The sequence below is a fragment of the Pelobates fuscus genome, chromosome 13, assembly GCF_036172605.1.
Source record: "Pelobates fuscus isolate aPelFus1 chromosome 13, aPelFus1.pri, whole genome shotgun sequence".
In the NCBI taxonomy this organism is placed as follows: domain Eukaryota; kingdom Metazoa; phylum Chordata; class Amphibia; order Anura; family Pelobatidae; genus Pelobates; species Pelobates fuscus.
Genome location: NC_086329.1, coordinates 98366704 through 98382938, shown reverse-complemented (window position 1 = coordinate 98382938; position 16235 = coordinate 98366704). Strand labels below are relative to the sequence as shown.

Sequence of the window (16235 nt, the reverse complement as noted above, 5' to 3'; positions counted from 1 at the left end):
GTAATTCTAAATCCTGGGCTACCACACGGTCTCAAAGGTAACATTACTAATCTGGCAAATTTTTAATGTGAAAAAAACTACTGTTTTACTTGTGAGACTTTGCTGAATCCAAATATGTTTTTTTTTTTTTGCAGTTAAAGCTAACAGTATTATGACATTTGCAGCTAAAATGTCAGGCGGAACTACAAATATTTTTTTGAATCTTAATTTCTCACAGTTTTTTTTATTCATAATAAACTATGTTTCAAATACGAATAGTTCATGAGAAATTAAAGTCCAGTTTCTTGTGAACAAAACGATATATAATAAGTGCAGGTGCACTTAATACGAAAGAGGTGAATTACGGTTGAACAGAGATATAGCGCAAATTCCAGTTTTTGTTTACATTTTGTTTTGATCAGAATGTGTAATATTAACCTCCTGAAGGGGTTAAAAAAGCCTTTTTTTGCCTATTTAGGTCCTTCCACATCTACAGAGATTAAAAGCTGCAATTTTAAATCATGTTTATGACAGCAGTTCCTGCAACTGCTTCTGAAAATGTTTCTTTTGCGTTAACCTTGGAGATAAGACTCTCCAGCCAGCAATTGTCCTTTGTATTAACTAACAGAATACGTAATGTTCTGCACTGAAACTTTGTTGATCGGTTGATTTTGCCTTCTGTTGCATAAAAAAAAGGTGTGTTTCATATAATACAATGCACACGCATTAAAAAGACTGAGAAATATCAATTAACTGGCAAGATGGTTATGCTAAACAACTTGGAGGTCTGTGCCTACTAGGCCTTACAGTAATGTATTGTGAGGGGTAAACTTGGGAGATAGGAGATAAATAGCTCCTTACTGTCTAGAAATCGGTACTAATGCACAAAAAAGCTGACTGCTGTCTTTATTAAATCCTTAATAGCAATAGTTTGCATTAAAAAGACACTTCTTTCTTGAACTTCATCATGACTGGTCTGCATTAATTTTACACAAAGATTAAGGAAAGCAGGATGTGTTAACTGCATAAGTCCATGGCAGTGTAGGGGTTTCCAGACCCTGTAAAATTATTATAGTCTAATAGTGCCAATTGCTGCTGTTGTGGCACTTTCAGCTTCTTTGTATTCTGATGCACACCAAAAATATTATATATATCAACTATTATAAGTCTGATACAAATAGGATAAACATCAGAAAAAAGAAAAATAATCTGCAACCATACAAAATACCCCTATCCCTTAGACAAAGCTGGTGGGGTGGTGGGGGGTCTGTATATGTGATACATGATCTCATGTACTAAAGGTTTACACTCTCCTATACATAGGATAGCATGAAATATGACGTTTGTCAGAGCAGATATGTACCACTATTTTTGGGACTGTCCCTATATTAAATTATTTTGGAGAGAAATCAAGATATACATTTCTGCACTCACACCAATCATAGAGTTAACCCCTGAATAAGTCATACTAAGCCCTCACCCATCCATGCCAGTGCTCCACAAAACTATTATAATGACTGTGGGAAATAAAGCAAAACTACAGCTATGGTACCAAGTGAGGAAACTGTGGGAAATAAAGCAAAACTATAGCTATGGTACCAAGTGAACTCACAGCTTCCATCCTTTCTAACTAAACTCCAGTGCTTGTTTAAAATGGATTGGTTACACACTTTGACTAATTATTATTAGTAGTAGTAGTAGTATTTATATAGCGCCAACATATTCCATTTACAATATTATCAGAGGGGGAGATTTAGCAATAAATTAGACAATTTCAATAACTTACAGGAACGATAGGTTGAAGAGGACCCTGATCAAATGAGCTTACAGTATAGAGTTATTGATTTTATAGCTTAAAAAAATCAATTCTAAAGTGGAATTGTTACATTTTCATGTTGGAGACATAGAACATAGATCATGAAAATAAATCCACTCTGGAATATACAGTGTGGTACTAATCTGAAGTGGTAGATCAATCCCAGTAGAGGTGTTTTTATTTTAAAATGTTAGCAATTTATCTTGTTTTTGCTTTATTCAATAAACTGAATTGTAATGAAGTGTAATCGCATTTTTACAAATCAGCTGTCTCAAACTGAATTTGTGAAAATAGTTATTTCAATTTCTGCTTTTTACTGTTTTTGAATGCATTAGTAAAGCTGGTCAGTTGGATCAGTAATAAATAAATAAGATACCCGTATATACTCGAGTATAAGCCGACCCGAATATAAGCCGAGGCCCCTAATTTTACCCCCAAAAAATGGGAAAACTTATTGACTCGAGTATAAGACTAGGGTGAGAAATGCAGCAGCTACTGGTAAATTTCTAAATAAAATTAGATCCTAAAAAAAATATATTAATTGAATATTTATTTACAGTGTGTGTATAATGAATGCAGTGTGTGTGTATGAATGCAGTGTGTGTGTATGAATGCAGTGTGTGTGTATGAGTGCAGTGTGTGTGTATGAGTGCAGTGTGTATGAATGCAGTGTGTGTGTATGAATGCAGTGTGTGTGTGTATGAGTGGTGTGTGTGTGTGTGTTGCAGAGCCTTGGTGGGGGGTGGGCAATTTTTTTTTATTATTTTTTTAATTTTTTTATTATTATTATTTATTATTATTTTTATTTATTTAATTTAATTATTATTTATTTTTCTATTATTATTTATTTAATTATTTTTTTTTATTATTACTTTTTTTTTCGTCCCCCCTCCCTGCTTGATACATGGCAGGGAGGGGGGCTCTCCTTCCCTGGTGGTCCAGTGGCATTGGCAGTTCAGTGGGGGGAAGGGGGGGCTGGCAGAGCTGTAACTTACCTGTCCTGCAGCTCCTGTCAGCTCTCTCCTACTCCGCGCCGTCCGTTCAGCTCCCTCTGTCAGCTCCCAGTGTAAGTCTCGCGAGAGCCGCGGCTCTCGCGAGATTTACACTGGGAGCTGACCGAGGTGCTGAACGGACGGCGCGGAGGAGAGAGCTGACAGGAGCTGCAGGAGAGGTAAGTAAGATCTCTGCAGCCCCCACAGCCCCATTGTCTGTATTATGGCAATGCAAATTGCCATAATACAGACTATTGACTCGAGTATAAGCCGAGTTGTTTTTTTTTAGCACAGAAAATGTGCTAAAAAACTCGGCTTATACTCGAGTATATACGGTAAGCCAACATCCGAGTGTACGAGACATAAACTGGTCCTATCTTAAGTACAAACACATGAGTTGCCTAATTGAGTTATTACATAGGATAAAACAATTATATTTTCAATGGTAAGTCTGCATGGAAATCAGAAAAATAAAGGAATTATTATTACAACAGCCTGAATGATAGACACAGTATTCTCAGCCAATATTATCACAGTCTGATAAAAATGAAATTGATGATGTGGAAAGTGTTAATTCTGCAATATCAATTTGTCCCAGATGGGGCGATCCACGAGTTTAAAAAAACAAAACAAAAAAAAGGTAGCAAGCCTGTGGGTAGAGCTAATGACTGTAGCTGGAGAGACAGAGCTGGGTTAGAGCTCAAAGGAGCAAGTTTTTCTAGATACAGTCAAAAATCCAAAAAGACAGAGGAGAGACACTAGAAAACTACAGCACATGATAAATTAAAATTTTTGTCCAATTTAGAAAATAATTCCCACTGTATAATTTTAGCATACTCACAACCTAATAGAACGTGCACACGATATCCCTACATCACAGGAATGATTTATTTAATTGTGTGCATGATTTGCTAGTACAGATCCAAGAATGGCACATTCTGATTTGGGTGAGAAAGAGAATATTTTTCTCCATACTTTACTGCTTAACTGCCATAGCTCACCAAAAAATGACACATTTATCTTTTTTAATTAATGTCTATTTATTCTTTTAATTTATTTTCTCCCAGCAGGGGCTTTGTTTATAATTGTGTCAGTAAACAGCTGCCTTAAAGGACCACTATAGGCACCCAGACCACTTCAGCTCAATGAAGTCGTCTGGGTTCCAGGTCCATCTACGGTAACCCTGCAGCTGTAAACATAGCAGTTTCAGAGAAACTGCTATGTTTACTTTAGGGTTAATCCAGCCTCTAGTGGCTGTCTCATTGACAGCCACTAGAGGCGCTTCCATGCTTTTCACTGTGATTTTCACAGTAAGAAGACGCTGCCGTCCATAGGAAACCATTGAAAATGCTTTCCTATGGACTGACTGAATGCGCGCGCAGCTCTTGCCGCGCATGCGCATTCAGTGGATGACGTCGGAAGAGGGAGGAGAGTCCGCAGAGCCAAGGGAGCCCGGCGCTGGAGAAAGGTAAGCGTTTAACCCCTTCTTCCCCCTTCAGCCCGGCGGGAGTGGGACCCTGAGGGTGGAGGGGACCTAAAGACCCTATAGAGCCAGGAAAACAAGTTTATTTTCCAGGCACTATAGTGGTCCTTTAAGTGGTCGCTATTAACAATGGCTGGGAGACTGTAGCAGGTACAAATTAACACCAGGTTTCCATCCTTGTTACTAAATTTCTCAATTTCTGCAGCCTATCGCTCATAACGCCTGTTATCCCAATCATTACCATATTAACTGGTTGCAGGTCAAACACAGAAATACATTTATCATTAGGATGTATAGGGATTTAGCTGTCATTAAAGTGTTTACACCAGGCCAGAGACTGACGTCAACTATCCGAAGTTAGAGTCAGCTTGTCATATGGGTTAGAAGACAGTCTGAAATCAGTTGCTAAGTAATGGCTAGTAGTTCCCTTAGTAAATAATTGAAGCCATTAGCCACTACTTAGCGATTGGCTTTCAGCAGTGGCAGCTGGTAACAATCTCAGGTATCAATCAATTCCGTTTTCAGCTGGGGACAGAAGGCTAACACGCAGCTGAACTGATGAACTGAGGGCATGCCCTGAAAATGAACCATTAAAATAACTGTCTGAATATAACCTGCAGAGCAATCACTAACCGAAGGCGTGATCAGTGCTGGGCTTTGCAAGGAAATCATCAAGGAAATGTAAGCTTTATTGATTATTTCATAAGCAAGTAAAATATTCCAAGTATTGTTGTTTAGATCCATTAAAAATTCTTATAATACTTGGAATATTTAACTCTCTTGTGCAATAAGCAATAAAAGGTTACATTTCCTTGATCTAGAAATTTATATCGATAATAACAAGATCAAAAGAAAAACATTTTTACACAGGTCGATGTGAATAGTTACATCGACCTAAGAAGTTGTAATTTTAAATCCTGGTTATCCAATGTACCAAAAGGTCAATTCCTCCCTCTAAAAATAAATTATAGTGATGTCTAAGAGTTTAAGAACCAGGCAGAAGTGTAAAAAAAAATGTTTTTTTTAATAAAGGATATGAGAAAAATGTTTTAGATGAAGTACATAAGGATATTATTCCAGATCATAAACAATTGATACAAACAATATAAAAATTCTAGAAAAGAAACAAAAGAAGATCGTAAGATTCCATGAATTTTTTTCTTATTATAACTCTAGGCATAATGATTTACGTAAAATAATCAATAAAAATTGGCATATTTTACAAGATGCAGATTTAAAAGATTTTATAGGATCAAAACCAAAATAGATTTTTAGAGGGGCAAATAATTTTAAACAACTTTTAACCTCAAGTTTTTAAGAGAAACACGATAGCCAAAATTATTTTAAAAATCATTTTATGCATACTAATAGGTTTTATTATTGCGGTAATTGTACGGGGTGTAAAATTATGTAAAAGAATAAAAAAAAAAATCACAATTTTAAATCTTTTAGAACAAATAAGGAATGGGGACATAAAAGTTTTTGTGCAATAAAAAAGGGTCCACACATTGGAGGCGTGGTAATATTGATTTTAATTTGGATAGAAAGGAAATTGAATGGATTTTTAACCTGGATAAAATAACCCCCAATGGATTAAATGTGGATTTTGAATTTTATATGATATTTTTTTATATAATTTTTTATACAACTTATATATTTTATATAATTTGTATACATATATTTATAATTGGAATCTCCTTTTAAAAGTTTGATCCCTATTTTTTTATTTTGGGATTATTCTCCTTCATTTATCCTTTACTTTTCCTTTATATGTTCTATTCTCCATTTGATAGTGCTCATAAGTAGTGATGTCGCGAACACGAAATTTTCGGTTCGCGAACGGCGAACGGGAACTTCCGCAAACGTTCGCGAACCGGCGAACCGGGCGAACCGGGCGAACCGCCATTGACTTCAATGGGCAGGCAAATTTTAAAACCCACAGGGACTCTTTCTGGCCACAAAAGTCATGGAAAAGTTGTTTCAAGGGGACTAACAACTTGACTGTGGCATGCTGGAGGGGGATCCATGGCAAAACTCCCATGGAAATTTACACAGTTGATGCAGAGTCTGGTTTTAATCCATAAAGGGCAGACATCACCTAACATTCCTAAATCGCAATGGATATGAATGGACACCTGACATATGACATATTGACACCTTGACATATGGATTGACACCTTGACATATGGATTGACACCTGTCATCAGAGACCCTCATACACACTGACAAAGAGCAGAATAGGGACTGTTCCCCTTACATAGGGTCACTTGGCAGGTATGGATTGACACCTGTCCTCAAAGACCCTGATACACACTGACACAGAGCAGAATAGAGACTGTTCCCCGTCCTCAGAGCCCATGATACACACTGACACAGAGCAGAATAGAGACTGTCCCCCCTACATAGGGTCACTTGGCAGGTATGGATTGACACCTGCCCTCAAAGCCCATGATACACACTGACACAGAGCAGAATAGAGACTGTTCCCCCTACATAGGGTCACTTGGCAGTTATGGATTTACACCTGTCCTCAAAGACCCTGATACACACTGATACAGAGCAGAATAGAGACTGTTCCCCATCCTCAGAGCCCATGATACACACTGACACAGAGCAGAATAGAGAGTGTTCCCCCTACATAGGGTCACTTGGCAGATATGGATTGACACCTGTCCTCAAAGCCCCTGATACACACTGACACAGAGCAGAATAGAGACTGTTCCCCGTCCTCAGAGCCCATGATACACACTGACACAGAGCAGAATAGAGACTGTTACCCCTACATAGGGTCACTTGGCATAGCTACTTAATTGAAGCACTGACTACTTGAGAGTTCCATATGTGGATATTAGATACTCCCTCTTTTTTCTCACATAGATTAGCGATGGATTCCTTATGCCTATATAGTCTCTGTCCTTATATGTACAGACTCTTAGGTTCCATATGGGAATTCACGTTCCCTTTATTTCCTTCACTGTCTCCTTTTTTATTTAACTTTTTTTATTTAACTTTTGCTAGGGATAGGTGTTTGACTTTTGAGGTCTGTACCTTTAATCTGGAATAATGTCGACTGTGCCTATGTATGAGAGAATATAATTAGACTATATAGTCTCTGTCCTTATATATACAGACTCTAATGTTCCATATGGGAATTCTCTGTCCCTGTATTTTCTTCGCTGTCTCCTTTTTTATTTTTTGCTAGGTATAGGTGTTTGACTTTTGAGGTCTGTACCTTTAAAATGGAATTGGCTTTTATTTGGTATGATGATTATTCAAAGTGTCCATCTCTGGTATTCCTATATGAATAATTATTACCCCTGTTTATTTAAAGTTGGCTTGAAGTTGGAGTGCCTGTGAGTTTTTTCTTCTTGGATTATTGTGCTGGGATTGCTGGTCCTGCTCTGGAGCACCCTTGGCCGTTGGGACTGAGTGCGGTTCTCATCACTTACTCTGCTACATAGGGTCACTTGGCAGGTATGGATTGACACCTGTCCTCAAAGCCCATGATACACACTGACACAGAGCAGAATAGAGACTGTTCCCCGTCCTCAGAGACCATGATACAAACTGATACAGAGCAGCATAGAGATTGTTCCCCCTACATAGGGTCACTTGGCAGGTATGGATTGACACCTGTCATCAAAGCCCCTGATACACACTGACACAGAGCAGAATAGAGACTGTTCCCCCTACATAGGGCCACTTGGCAGATATGGCGTGGTCATGGGAGGAGGAGGATGACTTTCACCTCTTCCCCTGTTAGATTCCCGTTGTGTTGTGACATCACCCTTATACGCTGTGTAAAGCATACTATTTAATTTGATCAGCATGGCCACTTGAGTTTTTATAGTTTTCACGCTGCTTGTAGTTTATATATGGTTCACAAAAATCAAACAAATGATAAAGTAAGCATGTAAGGATTCAGAATTTTCTTTCAAACCCTTACACATTGTGTGTACGTATTTTTTGTCTTAAGTTTGTGGCTTTAAAGAGGTTCACGTTGTTTCTATGATGCGCATAACATGTTCTTGTAAATGTTTGTTAAATTTTTCCTGGAATTGTAATTTTTGAATCTGAATAAAGATAGTCAAATCCCTGATACACACTGACACAGAGCAGAATAGGGACTGTTCCCCCTACGTAGGGTCACTATGTGCCTTTTTTTTGGTTTGGTTTTTGAAGCCACAGTTAAGCACCAGAGGGCCGAAAAATTAGGCATGTACACATGCCTGAACAATTAGGTATTGTTGCAGCCGCTGCTAAATGTTTGTTTCACAGGCAGAAAGTGCCCTAAAACATGGCGGCTTGAACCCTAGTTGGTGGCGGATAAGTCACGCAAGTCAGCCGGCATTCAGAGCTAAAATACAGCAGCGTGTGGACCATTTTTAGCCCAAGGCAGCTCATCTCATTAGGCCTTTTTTAATCGAATGTATCGCCCAGTGTCAGTCCCTTCGGGATCCATCCCTCATTCATCTTAATAAAGGTGAGGTAATCTAGACTTTTTTGACCTAGGCGACTTCTCTTCTCAGTGACAATACCTCCTGCTGCACTGAAGGTCCTTTCTGACAGGACACTTGAAGCGGGGCAGGCCAGAAGTTCTATCGCAAATTGGGATAGCTCAGGCCACAGGTCAAGCCTGCACACCCAGTAGTAAAGGGGTTCATCGCTCCTCAGAGTGTCAATATCTGCAGTTAAGGCGAGGTAGTCTGCTACCTGTCGGTCGAGTCGTTCTCTGAGGGTGGATCCCAAAGGGCTGTGGCGATGCATAGGACTTAAAAAGGTCCGCATGTCCTCCATCAACAACACGTCTTTAAAGCGTCCTGTCCTTGCCAGCGTGGTCGTGGGAGGAGGAGGATGACTACCACCTCTCCCCCTGTTAGATTCCTGTTGTGCTGTGACATCACCCTTATTCGCTGTGTAAAGCATACTTTTACATTTATTTAGCAAATGCTGCATCCTGTAATTCAGTAACATTTCCGCCACTTTCTGCTTATACCGGGGGTCTAGTAGCGTGGACACCCAGTACAGGTCGTTCTCCTTCAGCCTTTTTATACGAGGGTGCCTCAACAGGCATGACAGCAGGAAAGTCCCCATTTGCACAAGGTTGGATGCCGAGCTACTCATTTCCCGTTCTTCCTCTTCAGTGATGTCAACACCACGGGTACCAGATAGGTGACAACGAGCACCCTGGGATGCCTGTTGTGGTTGGTCTTCCTCCTCCTCCTCAAAGCCACATTCCTCCTCTGACGACTCCTTCCTCACAATCCTCTTCCAGTGTTGCCGCAGGTCCAGCAAGCGATGCTGATAAGGCTGTTTCTGGTGGTGATGGTGACCACAACTCTTCCTCTTCACGCTCATCTACGGCCTGATCCAGCACACTTCGCAGGGCACGCTCCAGGAAGAAAACAAATGGTATGATATCGCTGATGGTGCCTTCGGTGCGACTGACTAGGTTTGTCACCTCCTCAAAAGGACGCATGAGCCTAAAAGCATTGCGCATGAGCGTCCAGTAACGTGGCAAAAAAAATCCCAGCTCCCCAGAGGCTGTCCTAGCACCCCGGTCATACAAATATTCATTAACAGCTTTTTCTTGTTGGAGCAGGTGGTCAAACATTAGGAGTGTTGAATTCCAACGTGTCGAGCTGTCGCAAATCAAGCGCCTCACTGGCATGTTGTTTCCCCACTGGATATCGGCAAAGTGAGCCATGGCCGTGTAGGAACGCCTGAAATGGCCACACACCTTCCTGGCCTGCTTCAGGACTTCCTGTAAGCCTGTGTACTTATGCACAAAGCGTTGTACGATCAGATTACACACATGTGCCATGCATGGCACATGTGTCAACTTGCCCAACTTCAATGCCGCTAACACATTTTTTCCGTTGTCACAAACCACTTTGCCGATCTCCAGTTGCTGCGGAGTCAGCCACTTTTCCACCTGTGCGTTCAGGGCGGACAGGAGTGCTTGTCCGGTGTGACTCTCTGCTTTCAAACAAGTCAAACCCAAGACGGCGTGACACTGCCATATCCAGGATGTGGAATAGTACCTGGGGAGCTGGGGGGGGTGCCGTTGATGTGGAGCAAGACGCAGCAGCAGAAGAGGACTCAGCCGAGGAGGTTATGGAAGAGGATGGAGTAGGAGGAGTAGAGGAGGTAGCAGCAGGCCTGCCTGCAAGTCGTGGCGGTGTCACCAACTCCTCTGCAGAGCCATGCATTCCATGCTTGGCAGCAGTCAGCAGGTTTACCCAATGCGCAGTGTAGGTGATATACCTGCCCTGACCATGCTTTGCAGACCAGGTATCAGTGGTCAGATGGACCCTTGCCCCAACACTGTGTGCCAGACATGCCATTACTTCCTTTTGCACAATCGAGTACAGGTTGGGGATTGCCTTTTGTGAAAAGAAATTTCGGCCGGGTACCTTCCAAATTTTTTGAACGCCTCAGACTCCACCAGCTTGTATGGTAAAAGCTGGCGGGCTAATAGTTCGGACAAACAGAATATAGGCGCTCACTATAGTGTAACAGGTGATATTAGATGGGCAGCAGTGATCAGCACAAGGATTCCCCACCTTATGAGAGAACAATAGTGAACAACAATAAAAGAAAACCGCGCCCTTATTATGATACGGACATACGTACTCAAGTCCTTTTGGCCTTACAATTTCAACGGTATACCTCAAAAAAAAAAAAGAAATATACAAAATAATAGTGTAACCCTGTGGGTAATCTGAGAGTGATGAAGAGAGTTCCTCTCGCGAGATCCGGAGCGTTGCCATGGCAACGACCGGATCTCGCGAGAGTGAGCTCTAGCCCGCAGGCTAGAGTTCACTCACCACGAGGACCACCAGGGAACACTGCCACTCTGCCTCCCAGTCCCAGGAACCAGTCCCCCCCTCCCAGGCTAAAGGTAAGAAGGGAGGGGGGGACATAATGCCTGTTATTTTATTTGTTTACCCCCCCCCTACACACAAAATCCATTCTAACATTTATACATCACTCACACCCATCACACTCAGCACTCTCACACCCAGCACTCTCACACCCATCACACTCAGCACTCTCACCCACAGCACTCTCACCCACAGCACACACAGCACTCTCACACCCATCACACACAGCACTCTCACACCCATCACACACAGCACTCTCACACCAATCACACACAGCACTCTCACACCCATCACACACATCACTCACACCCATCACACTCAGCACTCACACCCATCACACTCAGCACTCTTACACTCAGCACTCTCACCCACATAACACACAGCACTCTCACACCCATCACACTCAGCACTCTCACACCCATCACACTCAGCACTCTCACACCCATCACACTCAGCACTCTCACACCCATCACTCTCACACCCATCACACTCAGCACTCTCACACCCATCACACTCAGCACTCTCACACCCATCACACTCAGCACTCTCACACCCAGCACTCTCACACCCATCACCCCCAGCACTCTCACCCACAGCACTCTCACCCACAGCACTCTCACCCACAGCATACACAGCACTCTCACACCCATCACACACAGCACTCTCACACCCATCACACACAGCACTCTCACCCACATCATACAGAGCACTCTCACACCCATCACACACAGCACTCTCACACCATCACACACAGCACTCTCACACCCATCACACACAGCACTCACACCCATCACACTCAGCACTCTTACACTCAGCACTCTCACCCACATAACACACAGCACTCTCACACCCATCACACTCAGCACTCTCACACCCATCACACTCAGCACTCTCACACCCATCACACTCATCACTCACACACCCATCACACTCAGCACTCACCCACATCACACACAGTACTCTTACACACATCACACTCAGCACTCGCACATTCAGCACTCTCAAACACAGCACTTTAACACTCGGCACTCTCACACCCATCACACAGCACTCTCACACCCATCACACACAGCACTCACACCCATCACACTCAGCACTCAGCACTCTCACCCACATAGCACACAGCACTCTCACAACTATCACACACAGCATTCTCACACACAGCACTCTCACACACAGCACTCTCACACACAGCACTCTCTAACCCATCACACACAGCACTCTCACACCCATCACACAAAGCATTCTCACACACATCACTCTCACACACATCATACACAGCACTCTCACACACAGCACTCTCTAACCCATCCCACACAGCACTCTCACACACATCGTACACAGTACTCTTACACACATCACACTCAGCACTCTCACACACAGCACTATCACACTCAGCACTCTCACACTCATCATACACAGCACTATCATACACAGCACTCTCACACACATTACAAACAGCACTGTCACACACAGCACTCTCACACACCACATTCTTACACACATCACACACAGCATTCTCACACACACCACTTACCGCACCCTCACATACCACTTACCGCACCCTCACATACCGCACCCTCACACACAGCACCCCTCACACACAGTATCCATCACGCACACATACTGCACCCCTCACATACACACAGAACCCCCCAACACACTGCACCACACACATACACAATAGTTCCAAACACACACATATATATACATACACACACACACACACACACACACAGCACCCCTCACACATACTGCACCCCTAAACACATTACATTCCAGACACACACTAGATCCCTTACCCAACTCTGGATCATCTACACACATATAAACACTAGATCCCTATATACACTCTGAATCCGTTATAAACACACACTCACTAGATCTCCTACACATTCTGGGTCCTTCAAACACACACTAGACTCCTATACACATACACACTACACTCTTAACATATACACTCTGAATCCCCTATACACACACACACACACTAGATTCCTTGTAAGCAAACACATACTACACCCCTAAACACACACTTTCTACAAACACTACATCACCTATACACACACTCTATAGCCTGTTTGCACACATGCTACATCCCCTTTACATACATTCTCTACAGCCCCTAGCCACATATGCATCACTTTACACCACAGGCACAACATGTCTAAAACTAACCTTATTACACAATACCACACCACAATCAGCTCACTCTACACACACGCAATACCACAAGCAGACTCCAAACACATGCACAATACTCTTTCCTGGCATTTTTGTCTCCTGGTATCCAGTTATAGAGACACCAGAGACAAGTTGCAAGGAAACACAGTGCAAGCATGTTATTAACTTTGCTTGCACTGTGCAGAACAAATACAGTTTTTTTTTTCTCATGCTAGAGCTCTTCAGCAGAGCTCTGCGCATGGTCTGCCCTGGAAGAGCATTGAACCAACATGCTCACTTTGAGAGGGGGCGTGCTTGTCATTAGTGATGACAAAACACACCTCCTCTGACCCGCCCCCTTCTTAGTGGGCCGCTGGGATAAAAAAATGCCCGGGCCGAATTTTTCTCCCAGTCCGGCCCTGGTTGCAGCCCATAACCCACTTTGCCAGCTCTCCTGTGCTATTGGTCAGGGGGAAGGGGCACGTTTGTAATACATTATTCTTACTTAAATAAGAAAAATACAGGAAGAGTAAACAGAACTCATCTTCATCATTTAACACTGAGGTGTAATCATTGTTCTCTCAAAGCAATCACCATGTCAGCCCTGGCGTTGGTTCTCCTTGTATGTAAGTATTTCATATTTACTTCAGTCGGTTTTTTAAAGAATGTAAATCAGTGATTATTTTGCAGAGAAGGTCGAGAAAAAGGTATCAATATCTGCAGCAAGCTAACTTGAAGTTTCTGTGAATACTTTAATGTCATGTGTTTAACACATCTTTCTTTTTCATTAAACAAACCAACCATAGCCTTTATAAAATTACATTATGTGCCATAGATGATGGGACAGTTGGCAAAAAATGTTGAAAATAAAAGTCCAAATGAAAGTCCAAATTAGCCGAAACGCGTTTCACTCGTCTGACAGCTGACTGAGGAAGCTCAGGAAGGGTGTGTTGCTGCCCAAAGAGCACATAGGCATACGTGCGGAGCCAACATTATATAGCCTCCAGACCATTATCTTTAAAAGCATATTCCTGAATTTAAGACTACACATAATTGTTGAGGTAAGTGAACCCCTCTATCACTTTTATTTGTATTAGCGCTCCACTAGGTGGTGTATTTTACACCACATTCAAATATATATACAGTTCGGCTATTACAATCTTCCTGTAATTGAATAATAGGAAGAAAATCTTTTTCTTTTGAAATATGAGTATTTTTTTTTTTTTATTGCTTCATTCAATAAGCTGAATTATAATGAAGTGAAAATAACATTTTTACAAATCAGTTATCTAGAACTACATTTATGAAAATATTTTTTTTTAATTTCTGCTTATTACTGTTTAGTAAATAAATCCCTAGATGTATTAGAATGCATTGGTAAAGCTGGTCAGTTGGGTCAGTAATGAGTCTTTCTGAAAATAAGCCAATATCCGAGTGTACGAGACATAAACTGGCCCTATCTCAAGTACAAACACATGAGTTGCCTAATTGTGTTTTTACATAGGATAAAACAATTATATTTTCAATGCCAAGTCTGCATGGAAATAAGAAAAATATAGGAATTGTTATTTCTAACAGCCCAAATAACACACTGCTCTCTCAGCCAATATCATCCCGGTCGGATGAAGTTGAAATTGATAATGTGTAAAGTGTTAATTCTGAAATATGAATGTGACCCAGATTGGGCGATCCATGAGTTAATAAAAACCCCAAATTGGCAAGTCTGTGGGTAGGGTTACTGACTGTAGCTTGAGAGACAGAGTTAGGTTAGTGCTCAAAGGAGGAAGGAGTGAGTTTTTCTAGAAACAGAAAACCATCCTGAAACAGAGGAGAGACACTGGAAAATGGCATGATAATTTTTTTCCAAAGAAAAAGAAAACTGCAGTCCCTAACGACATAGAGAGATGAACCAAAGTTAGTGATGGAGAATTAGTAGTTTTACCTATGCAATGCTTAGACATCCAGAGCTGTGAATAATATATTGTTATATTATGTTACAGGGTGCCATTCTCATGTCCTGCTTTCTACTTCTGTATTTCGTATTACTAACTAAAAGTATATTCTATATACAGGGCTTGAAAGATTGAATGGTCAGTAGGCTTGGTGATTATAATACAAGATACTCGTGCTTTGAAAGGGTTAAACTTGCATTCTTTAGACATACCATATATTTCTGTTCGAGAGCCTGACACTATTTTCCATTCTCTTGAATAAACAATTAAACATCCTGCGGTTGGAAAACATAACAGTCTCTCTAAGCACCTGAAGATTTTAAGTGGGTTCCAAAATCAAAGACTGTCATGTACAGCAGTTATTGCCTTAGTTAAGTCTTTCCACGTCTGCAGGGGTTAAAAGCAAGAATGTTCTCTCATGGCTACAGTCTGCTGCAAGCAGCAACTCCCTGTTTTTTCTCAGGGCAAACTGACCTGGGGGCTGTATATTTCAGAGATAAGACGTGCTAGACATGCGCAGTAGACTTACTGTAATATAATAGTACAGAAATGTTTGCACTATAAATATAAGGTTAAAATTACCACTTACACTAAGCCTCTATAGTTACTGGATAATTGCATTTTTAAGTATTAGGGTATATGTAAAGTGGTTTAACAACTAAATCAGTATTAATAAAGAAGATAAGTAAGCCACATTAAAGCAGAAGTTATAAGGATTCTAGTATACTACATGTTGGAATGGAAAATTCTGCTGAGATCAGTTGTGCCTCACAGGAAAGAAAAACCCTGTAGCCTTTAGAATTGCTAAAAAAAAAGAGCAACAAAATTATAATAACGTTAAAGTATTACACCCCAATATAGCTAAAATCTAGGCAACAGTAACCACCAAATCCCTTGTTTCTGGTATCTACAGAAAAATCACAGCGAGTTTAGTATCATCCTAATACCTCGAGATATATGATC

General features: G+C 41.3%; 1 protein-coding gene across 2 annotated transcripts in view; it reads left to right on the top strand.

Annotated features, from left to right (window-relative positions):
• Nucleotides 1-13867: 13867 nt before the first annotated feature.
• Nucleotides 13868-16235, top strand: part of LOC134583077 (high affinity immunoglobulin gamma Fc receptor I-like) — a 40500-nt gene continuing 38132 nt past the window's right edge. For both annotated transcript variants that reach the window (XM_063439835.1, XM_063439834.1), the window contains exon 1: nucleotides 13868-13946. In XM_063439835.1, coding sequence (XP_063295905.1) covers nucleotides 13916-13946 — 31 coding nt within the window. In that variant the 5' untranslated portion in view covers nucleotides 13868-13915. The remainder of the gene's footprint in view (nucleotides 13947-16235) is intronic.